The 25,335-nt window shown below is 34.2% G+C and overlaps 1 protein-coding gene across 1 annotated transcript in view; it reads right to left on the bottom strand.

Moving 5' to 3' along the window:
* Positions 1-986: 986 nt before the first annotated feature.
* Positions 987-25,335, bottom strand: part of LOC143186807 (solute carrier organic anion transporter family member 3A1-like) — a 98,045-nt gene continuing 73,696 nt past the window's right edge. Inside the window, exons 3-15 of the mRNA XM_076390588.1 lie at positions 24,520-24,720; positions 19,149-19,202; positions 17,760-17,865; positions 13,574-13,790; positions 12,274-12,417; positions 11,209-11,424; positions 11,021-11,128; positions 10,712-10,945; positions 9,644-10,186; positions 8,689-8,878; positions 8,172-8,363; positions 7,936-8,087; positions 987-7,348 (exon numbers count right to left, since the gene is read on the bottom strand). Coding sequence (XP_076246703.1) covers positions 7,053-7,348; positions 7,936-8,087; positions 8,172-8,363; positions 8,689-8,878; positions 9,644-10,186; positions 10,712-10,945; positions 11,021-11,128; positions 11,209-11,424; positions 12,274-12,417; positions 13,574-13,790; positions 17,760-17,865; positions 19,149-19,202; positions 24,520-24,720 — 2,653 coding nt within the window. The 3' untranslated portion in view covers positions 987-7,052. The remainder of the gene's footprint in view (positions 7,349-7,935; positions 8,088-8,171; positions 8,364-8,688; positions 8,879-9,643; positions 10,187-10,711; positions 10,946-11,020; positions 11,129-11,208; positions 11,425-12,273; positions 12,418-13,573; positions 13,791-17,759; positions 17,866-19,148; positions 19,203-24,519; positions 24,721-25,335) is intronic.

The following is a 25,335-nucleotide window of genomic DNA, read 5'->3' as shown; positions in this document are numbered from 1 at the left end:
TTAATTTTGTATTTTGATAAATAAAATTTATTTTTACTTTAACAAATAAATATCTTTTCTATTCTTTTTAGTTGTTTATTTTGAACCCCAAAAACCACCTCTTTCAGTTATTGTTCCTAAATGAAAATTTTTCAAATGGACAAGATATTGCGAAATATTGATCTAATAACGCGTAATTTTCCACGCCGCGATCGTGTCATTAGATAAAGCAAGTCAAGGCAGTCTGTGGTCTTTTACTTGTAAAACAATATTGATTCAGACAGCGGAAAACGAGTTTCCAAGAAACGGAGATTAGTATCCAATATCCGAGAAGAAAATAAATAGAATCAATTATGCGTCATGGTAACACCACTGCACAATTAATTGATTGTCTAGCAGAAACGTTAAATATAAGAATTTATTTTAAGACACAGTGTATTAATTATATTTTCACCTAGCATCCAATAAACTCAATCCTTTGATCTCCATCGACTGCTCTCAGTGGACCAATATAAATAGTCCACAGTTTTTTTTAATTTTAGAATTTAGAATCTTCCAGAATCCAGAAAATATTCCATCTTTTTCAGGAACTAAACGCTATGTGTAGGTAATTAAATGGATGTTTGAAAGGAAGGTGTATGTTACAAATTTTTTGAAATGAGTTTTTCCAAAAAACAGAAGTCAATAATATGCAGAAAACGCTTTGACGAAGTTTTTGACTTCATATGGTACATTTTATAACTTCATGTTACATAATTTAATACTCTTCATTTTTATATCCAATTTTGTTTATTGTGTTTGTAGTTAATCAATTTTCTCATTATTAGATTATTACTTATTTTCCAAAATGGAAGAAAGGCTGTTACATCAGTTGCTTCTCTAATTACTACAGTGAGTAATAAAACGCTTTTTTACTTTTCTCTAAATTTTATGAAATATAACATACGCTTTTCTTCTAAACACCTACTATTGTTTGGCGGAAAAATGAAAAGAAACTTTGATTAACAGGTTTCAAAACATTTATTCATTGTAAATACATTGTTTGTGCCTTACGTCTGAAAGGAATAAAATAAAATTAAGTTCGAATGAGTCGAGTAAAAGGCGGTATCAATCGACCATCGTCGACGATTTATAATCTGTGGTGTGAAACAAAACGTTAGGATCTAACAATGACTTACAAAGTGTTTGATCGATGGATCTAAGGGAAGAGATTCGTGTGTCTGATATGGAAACAGAACGTTTCTCGAAAGAGCATCGTTAAACGCGCACGCACGACGTACTTCCTATTCGAGGAGGTTCAAACGAACAATAATCGAGAAAACGATAAATTATTCCGACAATACGAGATTCTCTTACGTCTAACATTCTTATAGATGTATATATATATTTATAGATATATAGATATATATATATATATTTTTCTCTCTGCAAATTACGATCGTTCATCACCATTGATTTCCTTTGCCACTTGTACCATCACGCGTTCCTTATTAATTACGTTTTTTGTTTTAGCTTTCTTTCTTTTAAGGCATATTTCAAGTTACAACGAATTCTGGCCGATCGAAATCGTTTTACGTCGATCGTTCGCGCGTATAAAAAGAAATCGGATGTTTCACGCTGGGACGAACAATTTGCATGCTGCGCGAGAATATCTCGTGTAAATAGCGTGTCGCACACGTTGCACGTACAAACTGCCTAAATCGGGTCGAAAATTCTTTTAGACGTCGGTGATTAGGTTTTGTTAGCGAATACTCGGTGCTGTGAGACCACATAGGACACATTTCATTAGTTTCTTTTTTTTATAGTAGAACGTCCCTTTGACTCGCGGTTTTCGAGGCTCAAAATGGCGAATTTGGGACCTGGCAAGAAAGTTATAGTGTTATATAAAAATTTAATTCCTTTATAGAAACTGTAGTTAACTAGAGTGTATGAAAAGTAAAATTATAAGGTTTAGGGTTAGGTTCTGTTAAGTAGGTATTTTTTATATAAAAATTGTTTTGTAGTTTCATTTATAGTTACTTAGATATTAGGTTTCATAGTTGTACATATTTTGTTTCTCACGAGGTCCCAAATTAGCTGTCCTTTGCTGACTCTTTCCGATTCCATTCACTGCGCCAATCTGCTCGAAAAGGAGACTCCATCAGGGTCTCCCCTGCAGAAATTTGTACAAGGAAATTGTTGCGTCGTGCTTTCGCCTGGCCAAACTCTTTTCGTGGTTTCTCGTCGAGTACAATCGTTAACTTGAAACATTTAATTCGCGTATCTCTAATTTGTGAGCTAGTACAGAGTGTCCCATAAGAGGTGGTACGAACCGGAAGAGAGTGAACTCTGCTCGAAACGTAATCTACCAGTCTCCATTTCTAAGAAAATTTCATTCATAAATGTGAATTACATCCACGATCTTAATTAGTATTTTGCTTAATAATTTTTTAATTCAACTATTTACAATAAAAGACGTGCCACTGTGCTTGAAAATTTATCTTACTAGAAGATTTCAAAGCAGTACAAATCTATAAGATTTATTTCTTCAGAAAACCTAATCACTCAAAGTGGTGCTTTAAGTGATAATTGAACACCTCTGTACTGAGGTAATAATTTATTACTATACAATTTTTTAATTAATATTTGTTTACACTATCTTTAATAAAATAAGAAGAAAAAAAAATAAAAATGAAGGAATTTTAATTATAATTAATTCCCTTCAAAATAAGGACTATTATATAGAAAAGTTATTTGAATGGTTTTTCAGACCTGAAATCGCGCTTTTAGTTGTACCACAAGCTTCAGGACACCCTGAATTTCTGAACCCTCTTTTCCCACCTCACAAGCAAACTCATATATTGCTTTTCGTGAACCTTACATAGAACCTTCGCCATCTCATATCACCCTTTCAAGTACCGTTCGAATTTCTCTCATATTGTTCTGCTTATATTATGGTCCCTACAAAAAATACATTACATCTATAAGCAGTTTACGTTATCATATAATAGTCATATCTATGTACACAACATTCTTTAATTTAATTCTCGGTTACTATTAAATATAACTTCCTACCTAATACTTAAAACGCTTTCTTCGTCTCTAACACCTTGTTCTTTCTGCTCCTTTTACTGTAGCTTGGGAATGTTACATACAGCAAATAGTCGTGACGAAACAGAAACATTGTTCGAACTGACTAAAATATCCGTTAGAAATAAGTGTAATGATTAACTAATACGTATACTAATAATAGTAGTAGCGGTGTAGCAGCAGTAGTAGTAACAGTGCCAGTGATTATTACAATAATAACAGAGAAATTAGATAAATCAGATCGCGGAGGGATATTCGAACAAAATGGCAAAATGGTACATAATTATTGCAAGGGGAACGTGGCTCGCGGTATACAATATTTGAAATAGTTTCGCTTCCGTAAAAATATCCTTAAGTAACGCGATTGAAAAATTGTGCGGGTCGCGCGCATATTCTTCTAGGAGTCGTTAGCTTGCTTTTAATAAAACATCGCCGTCTTATCGTAGCGACCACATAAAATCTATTCATCGTATATAGTACGTGTACCACGTTTTTCTTCACCCTCTTCTCGATTGCTCGATATAAATCCTTCTAACTAGATTTGTATGTACAAGTTGCGGTGTGTCTCGGCGGATGTATACAGGGTGTACATTGCCACACTTGCGAGCATGTAATTGACGAGTTACGAACAGAACTTTATCTGTTTTCCATGAATAATTAAGTAAAATAGTAGAAGTTTCAAAGCATCTACTTCTTTCGATGAACTGTGAAGAACTTTAGTTTTCATGGGAGACCACATGGTTTTCTTTTTGTAATATTCTAGGGTACATCAAGAGGGATTCAATGTTACTGGAAGAATCCAATTATTCAATTTCTTATGAAACTTTTTCATTTTTTTTTTAATTCTATTCTGCTGAGGAATTTTTGAGGCAAACTTAAATATAAATATTGCTTAGGGGAACGCACAGTTATATGCATGTCTAGTTTCTGTTTAAATAGATAGGTATAATCTATTAGGCATAGACAAGTTAGAAGAACTTAAACCAGCAAGTTTAGATTGCGAATGATTCATATCCATTCGTTAGGGAAATTCATCTATGCGACTAACAATGGTCCTTCCAATAGTCATTGAATCTGTATCAATGTCACACTATTTTAAACATTTTTCTATCTCTACTGTATTATAAATATTATAATATTGTAAATATTCAAAACAACATTATAAATATTTCTATCTTTCCTATATGTCTAATCTGAATATTATTTATAACATTCTTTACAATCGTATTAGAAAATCATGCAGCTCCATATGAAACATAACTTTCTTGTTGCAATAACATTAACTTTGTTCAAAGAAAGAGGACTTTGTTTGAAACTTCTGTTATTCTTGTTTGTTCCTTATTTGTAATAGATAACGTTTTGTTTGTAGCTTCTTTTCTTTACACTGTGGCAAGTGCTTAGAAGTCATAGGGATTGTTATGATGTACAGGGTGTAAAAAAGTAGGGGTCATAGACATTTGCAGATGAATCTGGGCATCTAGATCACTAATAAAAAAACAGATTCCTGAAAACCTATATTTTTTCCATGAAACTACTAACAAGTAATTGTGTAAGCTCTATTAATTATTTAAGAAATTGAACAATTACCAATGTTGTTCAAGCAAACAGAAGAAAATACAAAAGGAAGGAAAAAGTAGAAAACCTGTTTTCACCGAATTTAATAACCTGATTAAATTTCACAATAAAGATTACTTTTAAAGTAGCCTGTTGCTTCAGCTGCACAAATACAATTCTGCAAACAATGACTACCATTCTTTTCAAACCCTGTACACCCTGTACACTAATATACTTCATCCTCGACCAGTGTAAATTGAATTAAATTTGATTCGATCGTGTATTTCTTTTTCTTCCCTATTCACAGCACTTTATTTCTTTTTTTTTTCCTCCATTAATTCGTTAATCTCTACGGATTTCCTCAAAGTCTACCGTTCCAGAGGAGAGATTCATATCACAAAGTAAGGGTACGTAAGTGCATCGTAGTCGTAATGTAGTTACAGAGAGATCAGCGCGGTCTTCTCGAGAACGAGCTCGCGAACGGTCGACTTTGCGGCAAATCCAGGTTGAAACATCAAAATTGCCTCTAAAATATAGTAGCGTGTATCTAAGTTTCGAGAAATTGACAGTGACGGGCCAAACAGCGTGCGAGATATATCCGTACGATAGAGTAAGTGTTTGAGAACGTAAGTAAATGCTGTGACAACGTCTTTGCCAGTAGGATAGCTCATTTTTCGATACTGCATACAAATTAACACTAGAATATTGTTCGTAGAAGCATTTATAAAACGGTTTCGTACCCGAAGCGAATAGTCTGTTCATGCAATAAACGATTCTTCTCTAAAGTCATTTCGTTCCATCTGGAATTTCTTTAGTTCTTCTCTCTCTCTTTAACAGGACTTGAGCCGAAGTAACTTTTATAATTTCTCTCTCTTAAGCTAGGACTTCATTTTTTAGCGATAGATACTTCATATTTAGCGTGGTTTCTTCTATAATCTCTCAATCTCAATTCTTAAACTGAATTAAAGGTGCTCTTACGCCCTATAGAATTTCTTTCCTGAGTGAGTTTTATATAGTTTTGTCTTCTTTTTTTTTTCTTTTGTAATATTGAAATTGATACAAGCTTTCAGGTACAAAACAAGTGTAGACTCTTCTCTCAACAACAACGATGAGTGAGCTATATACGGTGTGTACTGCCAGAAACTTGTTCAAGACGAGTCTCAGTTAATTCCAATTGACCCTTGATTTCACCGAGCCACCGTATGTCGAATAACAGAAACTAGCTTTCGTTGCTTGGAAGCATAATTCGAGTTATAACACGTAGGACACGAAGATAACGCACGGTCTCTTCACTTCATATACGCTATACAGTTTCTTTCTTTGAAAGCTCTTAATGTAGTGCAACTCGCTAACATGTTCAGAGGAAGGAAAAACAAAATAAGAGATCAGGTGCCGCTTGTCGAAAGCGTGAGATTTCTTCCTTCGATATTTAACATCTGTCTCGCGGGAAAGGAATAAAACGTTACGACTATTACACGCATCTGTGTCCAAATATTTGCGGTGAACGAGTGAATCTACGATCCTCGTTCTTATGTGTGTGTGTGTGTTCTTGCCTTTACATCACTACGTTTTAAATTGACTACATTTCTTCTGAGAAAGCCTAACTCCTAAGTTATAAAATAAATCGCAGCTCTCAATCTGCAATCAATGATATTCATCATAGATCATTAATTCTATCACTTAATTATTCTTTTTTTTTTCTTTAAATATACGTTTGTCTAGTCTTGTATTTCTTAAGGCAGGAATTTTTATATATTTACAGTTTTGTCCTTGTTGGCCTTTCCCTCTTTTCTAGTCCCTCTCGAAACCGTGCAAGGCTCATTTAAATCGTAAAACTCGTTTCGGACAGAACCACTAGCTTTTAAGAAAGCAGGGCATCCAAAACGAGCTACTTTCAATCCTATCCTATCCACCTTCCTATTTATTGACATATATATCGCATCATCGTAAAAATGTACACCCTAATGATATTAGTTCCTAAAAATAGCCAAACCGTAGAGACAAACCTGTGGCAAATCATTTCGTGGCGATAAACGATAAGCTTCACAAGCAAATATAATCACTGTAAAAATAATTTTAGAGTCGCTTGTGTGTGTATGTATGTGTGCAAGAATATATACGTGCCAGGAATCGCTCGTACCTTCAACAAAAGTCGAACTCGCGTCTGACGGTACACAGAACGGTATAGATCGATACTTTGTCGTTAAATCTCTTTAAAAAAGTACATATTAGCACCATAAATACACAGATATCCCGCTCCCTCCCTCCCTATCATTTAGAGTTAACACCCTCCCAGCCCCGTTTATCATTTAGGATTGCACAAAATCAATAATGCACATGTGTTGTACGTAGATCGTTAGTTCGGCCGCGACGACAAAACAATTTGCCACAGACTCACGTATCACCACTTTGATATATTCAATTGTATAGCCTCTAACGTGGGACCAACATTAAACGTTCCGTGTAAGATTCTCTGTTTTACCAGTCAAAGGTTTCACTTCCACGTCGGGCTCTTCGGAGGCAAGGGGCGCTTGCCTCGTGTCGGGAACGTCGACGTCCATCGTGCTCTTCGAGCGATTACCAATCTCCGCCGAATCTTGAGTCTGATTCGACGATCCAGTCTCTTCTAAGTTCGTCGACTTCGTCGCCTCCGTGGGCGACGAGATTGAAGACGGAGTAGACAATTCTGAGTGAGGAGAAACGGCGTCCTCTCCGGTATTGTGATGGTGCGGTCTTTCTTCGAACACTGTAACAATTTAGGTTAATTATACACATAACGATATATCAGGCAAGCTTGAGTCCTGGGCACAGGCTTATGTATCCAGGTGTCACGTTTTCTTGGTATATCTATATTTTTTTAGATCTCCTTAAAGCTATATCTCCACTGAAGCAACAACGAGGCACTTCTTGTTGCTGTTTCGTGTATTTTGAAACTGCAGCCTGTTGTTAAATGTTTCTTTATGGTTTCTTGTTTCAGTCAGAATTTGTATTTCTGTAGCCTTGAAATCTAAACAAAACCTATATGTGCCCCGGATGATCTTGCTTCAGTGTGAACAAAATGTTTCTAGAAGTTGGCGTCTGTTAGAAACATTTTGGAACATGCAGCAATAAGACATTAGTAACTTTACAGTCCCTTTAATTATGTGATGCAACATTTTATAGTAATGACAGTTTATTGATTCATAGCTTATTCTTTCATTACAAAATTATTGTACTATTCTTTTTATAGAATATTCTTTGTAAATAGTCTTTAATCTACTGTGAGTGAGAATCCATACTTAAAGGAACTATGAAAGTAAAGACATTGAGAATATCAAGGACAGATGTACTCACATTTGTCGAGGCTAATAATTGACCCTACGAATTCATTAACAGTAAAAGATGGCGCTTGGTCTTCCAGTTGTCTTCTCCTTCTGACCAGCCACCAATCAATGAGGAACAGAGCCAGAGCTAAAATCTTGATGCCAGCACAGAGTCCAACATATCTGCAAGGATTACAGAATGATTTAGAAATTGTTCAAATTAAATTTTTTTCTTTCTTTAAACATAAATTGCACCAAAGATTGTACCTATATCTAAACTGCTCGATATCGTAAAGCAAGCATCGACCCCCTTTCTTTCCGCAAGTAGTGCCTTTCCAGTACAAGCAGGTTGAATCAATTAAGTTACCAAATAAAATTGGAGCAGGTATGTAACCAAACAGTCGAAAAATTACAAATTGCATGCCCAAAGCGAACGATCTCTCTTCTTCTGAAACTGACCTGTATTGAAGCGAAAATTTAAATAAAATGAGTTAAATGATTACTAGTATAAATAAAGTGGTATTAATATTAAGAATTTTTCGAGATAATAGTTACACTGCAGATCCTTATGCATTTATACAAAATTTCAATATGCAAAAAAGGGCAGAAATCCACATAATATGGGAAAATGTAGAAATTATCGAAAGATAAATACATTTTACAATATTTTAAAAGTGAAACAAGCCTTTAATTAGGTTCTACTTCTCTAATTTTGTCTCTGCAAATAGGAATTTACATAAACATCTGCAGTCTACTACTAGTTCTTAGTAGTAAACTGACTTACCGCAACACTATCATCAATAGAGGCATCTGAGTGATCGCAACGATAAACGTCATAAAGAAAAGTAAAATTAAAAACGGAAATATAGTCCTACACGGAGAAGTGCAGGGACCAGCAGTAGCTACTGGCACCACCGTCACTTCTGCGAATTCTGGGGCTGCTGGCGGTAGCATTGTTAAGTTTCCATGTATACCTGTTAACACAGGTACAACGACACCATGAAGTTGAGCAATATTGTTGACAGATACTTGGGAAATGAAAAATCTTATCTATGTAACAGATACAGCGAAGTTGCATCAGTACAGTAGAGCCTCGATTAACTGATTTAATGGACTCTAACTTGAAAATATTTTTGATGATCAATTGTATCATTTTCAGTAAACTATTATTATACATATAATTCAAGTGTTAATCGAGGTTCTACAGTAAACTCCAATCTTTCCATAAACTTTTTCCAAATTCTTATTCTTCCTAATTATTAGTACAAACATTTGACTCCAAGTAGTGATAGCACATTAAAATAAAAGCTTCATAAGTATTCCAAATTTACTCAGATTATTTTGGAAGTTTAGGATGTTAAAAAAAATAGTCGCAGGCAAAAGGAACCCAGTGTGCCCATGAAAAGTGCGAAAACTAATTATGTCCATTCTCGTTCAATAAATAATATTACTGTTTATAAAATTTTTTAAAGCCTCCAAAAACAAACAGGACTTCACAAATCACTTAACAGACTCGAGAAACCACTTGACTTAAGATCATAGTTCAAGTGTTAATCGAGGTTATAGCGTAAAAACACACCCTTCAGCGTTGTTCAATAAATAAAGTTACGTTCTACAAAATTCTTGAAACCACTAAAAACAAAAAGCAAAAAACTGTACGATTTAACAAATCACTCGAGAGATCTGGAAAACTACTTAGCTGCACCTGTTTCATCAATTAAAGTCTAAATTCTACTCACATGCACAGTTGGTGAAATTCGATTTGGAGCTGAAGGCAGTGCAACCTGCGTGACAGGGACTGAAGTACGTGAGACCGTTGTTGCCACAAACTGGCTCGACGTCGTTAGTTCGACATTCGCAACCGAAGTTGCATGCGGCAGTGAGGTTTACTTGGAAGGGCTCCGGGCCCTTCGTGCTGCTGTTGAAGTACGGAATAGTGGTCCCAGCCATTTTGACGTTGTCGCAGCCGAGGAAAAACAGGAGGCCGTAGCACACTAGGCAGATGATGTTCGAGACCAGGACGAACTGCACGGCGCCCTTCGGTCTTAATTCTAAACGTTTGAGCAAACACCCGCCGAAGAATATACCGATGCAGGCACCAGGTATCGCTATAGAGCCAGTGAATACGCTGGCTTGGCTCTTCCCTAGGCTGAATTGGGTCTCAAGGTACTTTGGGAGGAACACGACGAAACCGGAGACTATCACCAGTTCCATACACGCTCCCAAGCAAGTCACAACGTATACTGGATTGCACACCAGCCTCCACATGCTCCTTGGAATATCTGGGAAAGAAAATTGGGTTTTCATTTGATGATAAATAGAGAGTCTCGGGACTGGTGGAGCAGGCAGGCAGAAGGTGATTCTAAATACAAAAATAAGTGTAAAGAATGATGAGGTGATTAACAGTGATTCTGCTAAACTATAGAAGAAAATAGTTTACTGCTATTTTGTACTAAAATAAGGCAAGAAATGCTCAAAAGTAGACAAAGATGCAAAAACCTCAATTTCATCTCAATTTATTGTATGATGAATTCTTCTTTTCCTGTGGTATTTATTAACTAGTCATTCTCAAATCGATTAAATGCTAAAAATATTATCTTTTAAATTTCAAAACGTGTTAATGAATGTTTAGTACACAGCTGAGTATATGTACTCTTTGCTAATTGTGAAATTTATTTTTAAAACGAAGCCTTAAATGAAAAATCCTAATCCTTATTTTTAGACTCATTTTTGCATATAGAATCACTGTTTGCTTGTTTGTACCACTCTGTATAGTTTCTGAAGTATTCTTTTCAGTGCATATTTACCTTTCACATCCTTGCCATAGCCACTATCGTCAAGCTTCTCCTTTTTGGGTTCCTTGTACTGTTCCTTTTCTTTCTGAGAGGCTGATTTATTTTTCTCGATAATTCTTATCTTCTCTTTCTCTCGTTGGAGAGTTTTCGGGAAACTGAAGAACGGAATTGCTACTAAGATTAGGAGCAGACCGCAAAGCAGGAATCCACCCCACCACATGCCGACCCATCTGTGATCTCCTGGGTCTATTTAGTTGAAAATTAGATTATTTTTCACGAATCAAATTGGAACAGATTTGGAGATTAAGGTTGCTCTCTTACCTATGCTAATAATCGTCCCTGAGAATGAATCCATATGAAATGATAATAGATAAGCTCCTAGAAGGAAACCTAAAACTGGCCCAAAAGCTGCCATACTGTACATACAACCTGAGGAGCAGAAAAATATTATTAGTCAGTGTCTCAAGGATATAAAAATTCTTGTGTTTTTGGATAGTGTGTGTCATTACCAATATATAAAGAAGCACTCTCTGGTCGAACATGGTCATCTATATAAGTAGTACCAAGAGTGAACAGAGGAGAACCACCGCAACCTAGCAATAACTGAGCAAGTACAAATAACATAACAGGTCCGGCGGTAGACGGAGATCCTTGAATACAATTATCGCCCCTTAAATTGTTGTGTGGTGCCAAAGGTGGAGAAGATAATCCAGACGACAATCGACCTATGACAGAAATTGCTTAACTTCACTTGTCGAACATTGTGAATATCGAATGGCTAAGGATAAGATAAAATTATAGATCACTTTATAGTAGAAACAATGAAGTAATATAAAATTGTATGATCAAATTAATAAAATTGTATTTATCAAATGAGTGTTTATTTTAATATTTTGAAATATACATTCCTTATAAGAAATTTTGATAATTAAAGTGATATGTAGACTATGGATTTTCATGCAAATTCAAATTTTGGGTTCCTTAAAATATTGGAAGCTCAAAACTTAAGAATGTCTCAAAATTTTTGAGCTCCGAGAACTCGAAAATTTGCATTTTTCTGTAATGAAATTTTCAAAATGTAGATAACAAACAAAATTAATTTATAAAAATCACCAGTTTAGTGACTTCTCTCACTGAAAACTAGTGAATCCTTTTTACTGTGTCATTGTACCTACTATTATTATCTAAGCTGATACCAAGCAACTATAAATACACCATCAATCTAATGAATCACAAGCAAGACAAAGGTACATAGAATATTAAACACTTTCATTAGCATGTATCATAGCGCAGCAAGAATTAAACGACCCATGCTAATAAAATCCCTACGACGAATCTTAATCTTCAACACCTTGACTACGACGCTGCACTTGCCAAAATTTCTGTCAGGCCTTGTGATTCTAATTTTAAATAGAACTGCGTTTAATCAACTATGTTATTAATTTCACAGTGCTCGTTACGGTCGAGCAGCTTCCATTACAAATCCTTCCCAATTTAATTCACAACTCCGTGAATTTCTGCAGGCAGCAGAGCGAAGTCAAAGCATCGCTCAATTAATTGGAGGAAAAATTTACCCAGTCCCATGTCCTGTTCACGCAACGACACCCCGCGACAAATATTGTCGGAGCTGGAGTTGTTCGCAGCCGTCATCAAATTTGGTTCGGCCGTGAAGTGTGGCACCATAAAGATCATCGATCCCAATCCCATTATCACTGCGCCTGGAACCGAAACCATCGTCAGGAATTTGCGGATTGGAGCACTGCTAGAGGTATAATAGCAGTCGATGGCGAGATACAGGATGGTCCACGAATCGAATGACCGCACGGGGGCTCATTGAAATGGCCTGAAAGCCTGTTATTTTACTAGAAATAGAAACGTGTAACATTCCATTTAACACTTTGCAAAATCCTCAGTAAAAAGACTGTTTAGACTTCTTTCTACACTAATATTTACGTAAAACTGCTTATTTACATTTTTATTCCTGAATTATATTCTGAAACACACCATTTTTTAAAATATTATATTAAAAATACTTATTAGAAAAGAGTTGGGTGACAAAATTTTAATTTTTGGGTCTAAAAAGACCTGCCAATGGCTCTGCTAGTGTTAACAAGAATGGAGGTGGCCTCGAAATCTTTGGAAACAGATTACTAAAAAATAATTAATGCTTGTACGTTGTGGGCCTCTTTGTATCATACAATTTTTGTAGATAAAGTTTTGCTATATGTCTAAAAATAAGGAAGATATTCAAGGCGACAAAAATCAGTGGGCCACCCCGTATAGTGATTCTAATAAAAGTACTAGCTATTAATCTTTTAAACTTCTAGCAATTGGAGTTGTAGTTGCTGGTCAGAGACCTAGGAACAAACCAACAAGTATTTTTTCTTGATTCCTGTCTATTCAGAGCCCCAGAGATAGTACATAAGAGGGCCTACTAGTATTAGTTACAACTAGCATTAATCCAACAAAATCTATTATGCAATAATTCATTATCCACACTACAGTATTGTCAATTAATTTAATACCACAAATAGCAAAGAAAGTGACACAGAAGAAAATAATATATTTAACGTTTCAGTGAAGTAATCAGGAAGAATTCAGGATAGTTCCTAGATCCCCTTCTGGCTACCATAATGTCAATATTGAGGGCTGAAAGTGCCAAATTAAGTTGTGAGGAAAACAATTTACTGATATTGACCTGCATATAAACATCCTTTCTATGTAAAAGAAAAAAACAATTTTTTCAAAATGGCACAGCCTTTTTTATTTCCACTCTTCAATGGTCAGAAGTCTAAAAGGCTGATATCCTGCTGTTTATTTGGATTTGCTGTATCTCGCCGTGGACTATACTTTAATACGGTTTATACGATTTACCAATCGCTATCCAGACGGGTATATGCCGCCTGCTGCCAAGATAGCTGACGAAAATGACCGTAATGACGTTTCCGATCTCGTACGAGCTGGCAATTACGCCCGAGAGGCTGGACGGGATTTCGAACCTTTTCTCTATGGTCGTGATCACAGAATTTATGTAACCTGAACTAAGTGCTTGCTGTAACGTGACGAGGAACGAGAGGAGGAACACGAACACCTGAAATCATGGAAACGTGTAAATATTATTATCGGCACGTGACGGTTGAGCCTTGGAAAATGGCAGATGCACGTGTGCTAACGATCCTTGGATCCAGATGTATTATTCCCTCTCTGATTGCTATTTCCAGATTCCGCGAACCGATTCGTAATTACTAATATGGGCTTGCGAGGTCTGTCATCCGTGTGCACGCGTGGATTAAAAATAGGGGTGACAAAGAGATGCACGAGCGTGGAGGATTTCTTTGATATAACGATGATATTTTTTAATGTTTTTCCATTGTTTGGACATGTGTTCTAGAGAGAATTATAGATGCGAGGGGATTGGCTGATTGAGATAGGTATGGTATTTTTCTTGTGTTTCTTTGGGTTTATGAAGTATGTGCCTATACTCGGGAGAGATGTCCAGGTGTGGAAGATTTATCTGGGCATGCAATGACACTCTTTTATTGTCTTTCTGGGTTTAAAAATTGCATTGAAGAGGAATTTACAAATGTAGGGGATCAGCTTGATGAACAGATATCTTTTTTAGTATTACTTCAGATTTACACAGTACACTCAAGAGGAACTTCCAGGAGTGGAGGATTTGTTTCATTTAGGAATGACACTTCTTAATATTTCTTGAAATTTAAGAGTTGTACTGAAGAGAAATTTATAAATGTAGGGGATCAGCTTGATGAACAGATAATATTTTTTTAATATTTCTTCAGGTTTACAGAGAACACTCAAAAAGAAATTTCAGAAGTGGAGGATGTGTTTCATTCAGAAATGACACTTTTTAATATCTTTTAAGATTTAAAAATTGTATTAAGAAAAATTTACAGACGTATAAGATCTGCTTGATGGACAGATAATATTTTTTTTAGTATTTCTTCAGACTTACACAGTATACTCAAGAAGAAATTCCAGGAATGGAAGCTTTATTTCATTCAGAAATGACACTTTTTAATATCTTTTCAAATTTAAAAGAGATATTCAGAGAAATTTACAGATGTGGAGAATTTGTCAGATTCTACAATCTTGTGCTCAAGAAAGATTTCGAAGTGTGAAGGATCTGCCAGATCCAAAAATGACACTTTTTAATATCATTTTAGATTTAGATAGTGTGCTCAAGAGACATTTCCAGGAGTCAAGGATTTATCTGTTCCAAGAATGACACATTTTAATATCACTGTAGGTTTAGATACGTATTGTGCTCAAGAAAGATTTGTAGGAACGGAGGATCTGTCTGGTTTAAGAATGACAGTCTTTAATATCATTGTAGGTTCAGATATTGTGCTCAAGAGAGATTCCCAGGTGCAAAGGATCTGTCTGATCTAGGAATGACACTTTTTAATATCCTTCCAGATCCGCCAAGAAATTAGAATTATTTCATCATTTAACACGCTAAAATTTCTAAAGAACCATAATAACAAATAAATATCTCAAAAATAGGTCAAACAATATACTCTTCTTTAATTCCTCCAAAGTTTCAAAACTTCATTTTCGATATGAAAGAATATTAACGAGTGACTTGCAATGCAAATAATTGTACAGAAAATTTTAAGAAGACCGAAAAGAAATTTCGTCAATTTGCTTTTCAACATCCGTGGCATCGAACCGTACGATAAAATCTGATTAGATAAGCAGGAGGTTCATCGATTCCATCGCTACATCCTTGAGCGCATTTTACCTAACGAAGGTAAAGTGCTGCATTAACGATGATGAAAACAGGATAAAAGGTTTTTCTGATAATCGACGTGCTCCCTTAATACTAGAGTTAATAAACTCTAAAGAAAAGCGTGCTTATTTCATCGTCTTGCAAATACGATTAAGAAACTTTTATGAAAGTAGAGGAATTGTGTCACAGCATTATGAATTTTCATGATACAGTATTGTCTTGTTATAAGCTTGCCTGTAACCTCTCTTATTTTGTCGTTTGCTGGAATTATTCTGCCACTTTCTCTCACTTTTATCTATGATTAAAGAAACAATGAGTTGAAACAGATTTCTCTGTTTATTGTTATTGTTAGGCAGATGCTTTTTACTGTGAAAAAACTCCACAACTTATAATATATAATAATATAATATAATATATAATAACTTAAGTTTATACTGAGTAAATGTGTACGATGAAGAGCAACAATGTAAGGTATAAAATTACTGAGAACTGTAATCGTGTTTTGCAATCATTAAAAATTGAAATGTTGTCAATGACATCATATTATCCTCGTGTACGTCGACTAGACACCTTTCACGGAATCTCGACAGCATTTCAATGTCGTATCCTTTCGAACAATGACTCACGATGCTCGGTTTGTACATCCGTGTGTGCCATGTATGGTGTATTGAGTTGAACGTTTCAGGGATTAAATAAATCATGGTCTTCTATGTGCGTTATCTGAATCCTTGGTTTTTAAAGTTGGCAGCACTTTGCTACATGGGACGATATCATCATTTTTAAATTTTCGACTTTAGAGATTGTTAAAGTGTGAAATTTTTAAAATTACTGTCTAACTTTCGAATTTACAAACTTCTAAATTATCAAATTATTAAAATTTTCATGTCCTTAACGTATTCCTATAAATCGTTGAATTTTCAAATTCTGAAGTATTCAAATTTTCATAATCTTAATTCGCCAAATTCTGGAATTTAAAAAATTTTCAAATTCAAAAATTTTCGACTTTATAGGTTGTCGAAGTATCGAGTTCTCGAATTCACGAGCTATCTTTTAAATTTGCAAACTTTTAAATTGTCAAAGTAAAATTTTCATATTGTTAACGTATTCCTATAAATCGCTGAATTTTCAAACATTGAAGCATTCAAATTTTCATAATCTTAATTCGCTAAATTATGGAATTTAAAAAATGTTCAACTTTCAAATTTAACAATTTTCGACTTTATAGGTTGTCGAAGTATCGAGTTCTCGAATTCACGAGCTATCTTTTAAATTTGCAAACTTTTCAATTGTCAAATTATCAAAATTTTCGTATCCTTAATACATATTTCTATAAATCGTTGAATTTTCAAATTTTCAACTTCTCAGATTCCCAAATTCTGCAATTTCAAAATTTTCCAATTTTCATACTGCCAAATTTTTATATCTTCAACTATATAGATTGTCAAACTATCAAATTTTCAAATTTTCTAACTTCTAAACCTTTAAATTGCAAAATCATCAAAACTTTCATATTCTTAATATATTCCTATAAATCGTTGAATTTTCAAATTTTCAAATTCTTGTCTTCGAAATCTGAAATTTCAAGCTTTCAAATTTAAGAATTGTTTACTTTACAGATATTCACATTTTTAAACTTCCAGTTTAAATTATCGAATTTTTAAATTTACACATTTTGTGCTTCATAGACTTCCAACTTATGAAATAATGAAACTTCCCAATTTCTAAACTTTCAAATATGATAACTTTTCAAATTTTCACATTTTCAACTTTTCATCAAACTTAAAAAATTTTTAAAAGTCGTTCTATAATTCAACACCTTAACATCCTAAAATTACCATCACTCATCAACTACAATGAGTGTTACAAAGCTTCAAAAATGTGTCATAGCAATGCTCGATTTAGAACAACAATAGAAATTTTCTAAAACATAAACTTTGCAACAAGGGATATTTTTCACCTGAAACAATCTCCAATTAAAAATCTTCCTCACGATCTATTGCAGTATATGGAAAGAGAGGCCGAACAAAGAGTTTGCTCTGTTTATAAAATTCATTACATCTCATAAACGAAGACTGATAAGACATGTGTTTGCATGACTTTTTCCATTGTCGTTAAGCATTCAATCAACTCACGAAATGGGTCCCATGTTATGAAACACTCTGTATAACAACTCCAATAGGGGTTTTATAGCTGGAGAGGAAAGGCTTAAAAAAATGATGGAAAGCATTGAGCAAGTCGAAGAGTTCGAAGGACTCCAGCGATCTAAACGAATCCAAAGAAGAGGAGTAACAGTGGTCGAAATCTACGAACCTTTATTCCAGCGAATCTCTGTATAAAGGCTGGTCTGCAGCTCAGAATTCCGCAGTCCTTCGAATCCGGATTAAATGGCGGTGTTTGCGCTCTCTCCTTCTCCGTCCTGTATTTGGCCACGACAAGAGAAAAGACGTTTGAGAATTTGTCGACATAATTAAGGGACTTTCGATACAGACCGAAAATAGCAGATAAAAAGCAAGTGTGCGATTTTATTAATCCTTTAACTGCGAGAAATTCGTCTAAGATTATGAATTAGGCTTTTAAATTAAGATACAAAAATTATTTTCACTTTTAAAGCTTCAAAAATTTAATTACGAATAGATGTGAAGAGAACTGGACATAGATTCTTTGAACAAATTTTTGTTCCTTGGTATTTGAATGCTTTGTTTTTGTGGAGAATCAATTTTGTGGAAAAGTATTTGCTGGATTTTGTTTTATAGAGTTTCTTAGCTTGTCGATGGCACAGTTCTTGTAGGAATGTTTGATTGTTGAAGTTTATAGCTTATTAGTTTCTTAATGGAGAATTCTTGTACGTGGTTTAGTGGAATTTTCAATTTTCTTTCGACAGTATTAATGCACATAGTTAAACTTTAGAAGTATTGGAAACTCGATTATAGAGCGCCTTGAAAGGAATTATTATACTTAATTCTATTTTCCAAAGAATATTTTCGTTTTAAAAGGAAAATCAAATATCAGACTGTGATTTTGAATTTAAAATATGTTACTTTGCACAATATTACTTCTATTTATTATATAAAATAAATTTTAAATTCCTCACTGAGAAAAAATGTAACTCTAATAATTTAGAAACTTTAGAAACGCTGCTTCTAATAAAATCTACTTATAATTTAAAACAATTTTGAAGTCAGTCAAATTTAGAAATTTTTCAAACCTTTCTAAAACTGTTCTTAGGAGAAAATTTAACCCTAATAATTTAGAAATTTTAGAAACGCTGCTTCTAATAAAATCATTACTTATAATTTAAAACAACTTTTAAGTCAGTCAAATTTAGAAATTTTTCAAACCTTTCTAAAACTGTTCTTAGGAGAAAGTTTAAGCCTAAAATTTTATAATTTTATTATCACTTTGTTTCCAACAAATCCTCTACTTCATATTTAAAATCATTTATAATTTAGCCAAATTTAAAAATTTGTTCAAACAAAATTCTTTTTGTCCTTCATTCAGAAATAATGTATCGCAGTTAAAGGATTGGACAATAAAAGACAATTGATTAGACAAACAACATGAACGATAAATATACTACAAACTGAATAGTTTTTAATACTGTACAGTAGGTACTTATTCACAGAGTTATGCACTAATTACAATTGTCCTTCTGTTAATTACACCGATCGTATGACAATCGTGCGATTTTTAGTTCTTTACCTGTCCACCATGGAAGCACTGGGATTCCTGCTGTGACATTTGATGATAAAATCTCTGAAAAAGTGTAAAAACAAAAAACGAGACACGTGAGTAGTTTGTGCTGGATGATGCACGATGACTGCGTGTATAACAATTTAGTTTAACTATAGTACAGTAATGTTAGTACAGAATAGAGAAGCTAACACTTTGGGATTGTAATATTTGCAATGTTTCTAAAGAAATTATTATGTTTGATAATTTTTAGTTACAACAGGTATGATTTTTTTTTAAATATTAATGTATTATTCAATTCATATATTTAATTAATGTTCAAAGTTATGTGAGAATGTTAGTTGCTGTCTTTGAACTGATGATGGTCCAGATTAGCACTAGGAAATCTACGAAATTAAAAATTTTTTGAAATATTAGAATTCTGTCAATTTTTATGGTCTTTTGGATATTGTCACTAGTCGTTATTTTAAATAATTAAAAATTGATAATGATAATTGTATTCGATATTATAAGACGTCCAAAATGGAAGATTATTTTTTTGGAAATTTTAAGTTCTTTGAAGCATTATTTTAATATTTTTTAAATTATTCATTAAGGGGAACAGATGCTTTTAAAAGTGAAACATAATTTATCAAACTTTAATAAACTTAAGTCTTTTAACAGAACGTATCTGCAATTTTCTTGTATCCCAATTATTTTCCAAAATAATTAATACTTATTAAAAAAACTAAAAAACTAAAAGGAATATTATAAGTATTAGAAACTTTAATTGAATATCATAAATTTAAATTGAATAAAATTGAAGTTGTACCGATAGCTTCTTCATTTCTTAATTTTTTCAAAAACTGTGGACAATAATACTAAAAATAATTACTCAAAAAATTTAGGAAAGGCTGTCATTTAAAATTGCTTCCTTTAATTTCATTTTCATTTAAAGTTCATTAATACATTTACAATTCAACATTCATTGAATTTTTGTTTAAAACTACTTTTCGAATTAAACAAACTATAGCTGAAAATTCATTTCATTATTCCAAAAGCGTTTTCGAACTCCCAATAAGAAATAGTTGAACACTAATACCTTAAAAAAAACTAAAAAAAAAAATCTAGAAAATGCTGTCATTTTACAAGCTTAATTCCATTTTTCTTAATCTTTTTTTCTATACAACCAGTTCTTAAGGATAATACCAATCTAGAAGAGCTCAAAATACATGCATCTTGGTGAATTTTTTAAAGAGAAGCTGCTGAACTTTTTTGCATATACATTTTTCTCGAATAAAAAGAATGAGTAATATAAAAAATATAGTTAACATCCCAGAAGGTATTTTATTAAAAGCATATTGCGATGATCATTGCTGCTCAAAGGTGGATTATCTAAAATAAAAAATTCTTCAATTTCCAGACGCTATATTAAATGATAATCTGACAGCAGCTGAAAGTTAATATCGATTTTCGATTTACAAATTAATTCACCTGAAAACCGACTCGACGAAGACCAGATAATTTAATATAATACCTAAAACTTGAAAAATTTTTTATTTTAGATAATCAATCTCGAGTAGCAGTAGTCACCACAATTTCTCATTTTCTTTTACTGACAAAAATGTATAAAGATTCATCAAAACGTGTTACATATGGGAAAAGAAACATTTACCCAAAAACTTTCGACAGCTTCTCTTCCCAAAAAAAGTCCCAAAGATTTCGTGTTCTGAGCATTCCTGAATAGGTATCCCTCCTTCAATGAACCATATCACGCCAATTCACTTTATTACTTCAAAGGCATCTTCAAGCTCCCAACAGAAAAGAATTGAACCCAGTCCAAAGAGTCTACAGCCCAGACGACGAATCTTTCATTGAAGCAACTGGTAAGAAGCGGATATCGATGCACTCATCGCGTATTTGTCATCCACTTCGCGACCGAGGTTCCAGCGAGAGGTGCGTCCAAAGGATAAATCGAGTGTAACAATTACGTTAGAATCTATTTCACGTACGACAAAATGTGCCACGGTCAGCGTTGTGCTTTCACTCTCCGCGATTCGAGCGTCACATCGAGCGATCCTCCTCTCTGCCATTTGGAAACCCCGCGCCGTATGCAAAAATTCCAGATTTCGAAACGCGAGATCCAGTTGCACAAATCTATTCGCGCCTCACACTTGACACAGTTCTCGCTTTCCTTTTATTTTTTTCGAATGGTGGCAGTAGAATTTGCTCGAGTGCGCAAAAATCGTATTAAGTAGACGAGTGAGAGATGTGTATCTTTATTATTGAATTAGGTAGCACTGTACTGTTACTGTACTATGTTAGTTGAATTGTAAGGTAGACGTTGAAGAAGCAGAGATTTTTGCAGTATTTACAGCTGGGGGGTTGGGCTAGATTAGGGTGGCTGCTTTCGATGCGAAAAAAGTTCCTGTTCTGATAGGCAGATTTTATGTTGAGTGACTTAGAAGTTTCTTCATGAAGGATTAGTAGATCCACAAGTTCTAATTCTAAAAACAGTATTCTTTTTCTATTGAAAATTTAAGTACAGTGACTCATGAATTTAGTCATGAGGGGTTTTAAATTTACAGGTTCGAATTGTAAAAACAGTGTCCCTTTTTTGTTAACAATTTAAATCCAGTGACTCTGAAAGTGAATTTGTTCATGAGGAATTCGTAAATCCACAGATTCGAATTGTAAAAACAGTGTACCTTTTTTGTTAACAATTTAAATCCAGTGACTCTGAAAGTGAATTTGTTCATGAGGGATTAGCAAATCCACAGATTCGAATTGTAAAAATAGTGTCCTTTTTTTGTTAACAATTTAAATCCAGTGACTCTGAAAGTGAATTTGTTCATGAGGAATTCGTAAATCCACAGATTCGAATTGCAAAAATAGTGTCCTTTTTTTGTTAATAATTTAAATCCAGTGACTCTGAAAGTGAATTTGTTCATGAGGAATTCGTAAATCCACAGATTCGAATTGCAAAAATAGTGTCCTTTTTTTGTTAATAATTTAAATCCAGTGACTCTGAAAGTGAATTTGTTCATGAGGAATTCGTAAATCCACAGATTCGAATTGTAAAAATAGTGTCCTTTTTTTGTTAACAATTTAAATCCAGTGACTCTGAAAGTGAATTTGTTCATGAGGAATTCGTAAATCCACAGATTCGAATTGTAAAAATAGTGTCCTTTTTTTGTTAATAATTTAAATCCAGTGACTCTGAAAGTGAATTTGTTCATGAGGAATTCGTAAATCCACAGATTCGAATTGTAAAAATAGTGTCCTTTTTTTGTTAATAATTTAAATACAGTGACTCGTGAATTTGTTCACGAGAAATTCGTAAATCCACAGATTCGAATTGTAAAAATAGCGTCCTTTTTTTGTTAATAATTTAAATACAGTGACTCGTGAATTTGTTCATGAGGGATTAGTAAATCCACAGGTTCGAGTCTTAAAAGTGGTGTACTTTTGAATTGAGAAAATTCAAAAAGAGTTAAAGAAGGAAGCACAGTACAAAAATACAGCTCAATAGTTTTTATAATTAAATAATTTTCTGAATACAATATGCGAATCCATGAATCTATTTAGTAGATAGACTGATGCAAATTTTCGTGAACTGTTGACACACTGAAATTTCGAAGTTCTAAAACTTTTATTTAGATATTTTAAACTATATAAGATGTGTCAAATTTGATTCTTGTTACTCAGTAGGAGGATTGAGTAATTGCTAATAGTTTGTAAGGATTCAGTAGAGACTGGTATAGTAAATTTTATGTGGCTTCCCTAATAGCACTCACTGTATTGATAGCTTTGACTTCATTGACTACTACATCATAAAGATGACAGAAACTTGGCTCGTCTCTTGCAGCGGCTATAAAATGCTATTTTAAGCTCCAGCATATTTCTGAAAGAACATATTTTCCAATGTGCTTGGCAAGTCGTTTCAAGTAAAAAGGCTCACAGATAGGACATATGCGATTTGGTCTAAGATTTCTTGTGATTAACAATGTTCTACCTTCTGGTATGTATAGTGCTAATTCGTTAATGAACAGTGTCTACTATTCTAGAGAACACTTGTAGCAAGTTGATATTGGAAACTATATTGTTAGTTCCATAATAAAACTGGATTTCGTAGCATTTTATGATTTACAACGATCAGAGTATACGTGTATATTCTGACTCAAAAATATTACTAGACTACAGAGTTTTATGCAAGTACAGTTTTATGAACTTAGCTAAAAGAGATAGAATTTAAATTAAATTTTGTTTCACTTTTAAAGTGCTATAATTCCTAGCTTACTTTTCATATTTTGTATGTTTTTTGCACCTTTGAAATACTGATTACCTTTATCATACCAAGGTAGATATAGTCACTCTGAATTTAAATAAACTTCCAGGAATTAGAATTAAGAAAATTGAAAAAAGTATATAAAAAGACTGAAAATGTGTAAATTCAATATTTAAAAATGTGAAGTGTTTAAAAATTGACAAATTTTTAAAGGAAGGGTTTGTTTAAAATTTTTAAGTGACCCCACCTGATATGTTAAGGATTTGCAATTTAATTATGACTCTAATTTGGTTACGAGAATTATTTTAAATATCTTCCAAACTTACAAATACAAGACTACTGTGCTCGCCAAAAGTGAATTTTATGTTCAATTTTATGTTCAAATGATAGTAGATATGCTATAATATTGTAAAGAGGATTTTATTCTCTATTTACTGTTGTTTTGAGATAGAAACATTGAGAAAATAAATGACTACAACTAGGAAGACAGATGAGCCAAGAAATGTTCGTAAATTCTCAAGTAACACTTATTGTAAGTTTCTTTGTTACAAAGTGATTTACATATGTGTACCTTTGAGACTTTGTTTCTTAGTTAAACAGTTGCACTTGTTGATAAAATTATAGATATGCATTATAAGTACTATATTATTACCCAATACTCTTATTATTATTATTGTATACTGACTTCACGAATTAACAAATTTACCTACAGGCTCAAATTCTAAAAACACCTGCATAATATCCATTTTTGTATTAAAATCTTAAAAGAAAGAAATATCTTCTCGTTCTTCAAGATTAAAATAAAGCAATTAGAAAAGAGTTGAACATAGAAACAAGAGATAAGACAAGTGGAAGAAACAAGTCTGTGAGTCATTGCAATTTTACTCATCATTATTATTATTCTAACTCTACTTAAAATCTGGGACTTCTTAGACTCCACAATTCCAGCTCATTCCCCAACACCAACTACCTCACCAGAACTTCGCATCGAAAGCAAGTCCCCCAGTGAAAACCTCTCCAAAACGCCTCATTGCCTGTTTTCCCAGAGACCGAAAGAACCTGCACGCAGTAGGCTCCCTGGAATCTGATCACAACCACGCGTCGGCTACTCACCTATGGTCCACAAGGCCAGAACTGGGATTTCTACTGTGACACCTAATGACAGTGTCATGAGTCAGTCTGCTGCCGGTTGCCTGCAGCGGGTCTGTGGTCTCGTCGCCGCCTGTGCCCGCGCTCTCCGCGTAGAGGCCCGTCATGGCGTACATGCTTTCGTTCCTCCTGTGCCCAGCATGGTAATTGCTGCCAGACTCGGACCTGGAAACGTGCACGAGAACAGGAAGGTCAGCGAGCAATTTGGAAGCGATCCATTAATCCCGCCCCGTCTCTGGCCCCTCCTCGCCAGCTTGGCCAATAATGCGAGACCAATAATCGAATACTGTGCTCCAAATTAACCACTCGCGGCTGAGAAATGGCTCGTGAATTATCGGGGCTGAAACGACGTCGAAATGGGCGGGCGACCAGGAAGTAGCCTGACTGAAGACGCGTGGTGAACCGAGGGGAAGAGGAATCAGCGTGGGAGGCAGGGTTCAGGGTTCGCGAGGGACTGAGGACTCTACTGCCCAACTGCTAGGTGATTTCTTCGTTGGTGGACTCAAAAACGGTGCTGCTGCATAAATATCGTATCAGAGACCCTGTCCCTCTACCTGATAGGCTACTGAATGTGGAAAGTTTCAAATGTTAAGCATCCAAGAAGAGGAAAAATTGCTGCGAAATGTTTACAGCTCATATGCATACAGCGCCTTTGCTATAGTAGTCGTCGTGGATGACACATTCAATAACTTATTGGGTAGAGGGACAAGGTCTCTGTTATGATGTTTAGGTGGTGGCATTGGTTTTGAGTCCACTAGGGAAAAAGTCATCTTGTATAAA

The sequence above is a fragment of the Calliopsis andreniformis genome, unplaced genomic scaffold, assembly GCF_051401765.1.
Source record: "Calliopsis andreniformis isolate RMS-2024a unplaced genomic scaffold, iyCalAndr_principal scaffold0022, whole genome shotgun sequence".
In the NCBI taxonomy this organism is placed as follows: Eukaryota; Metazoa; Arthropoda; class Insecta; order Hymenoptera; family Andrenidae; genus Calliopsis; species Calliopsis andreniformis.
Note: the sequence above shows the minus strand (reverse complement) of the source record. Positions and strands in the feature narration are given on the sequence as shown.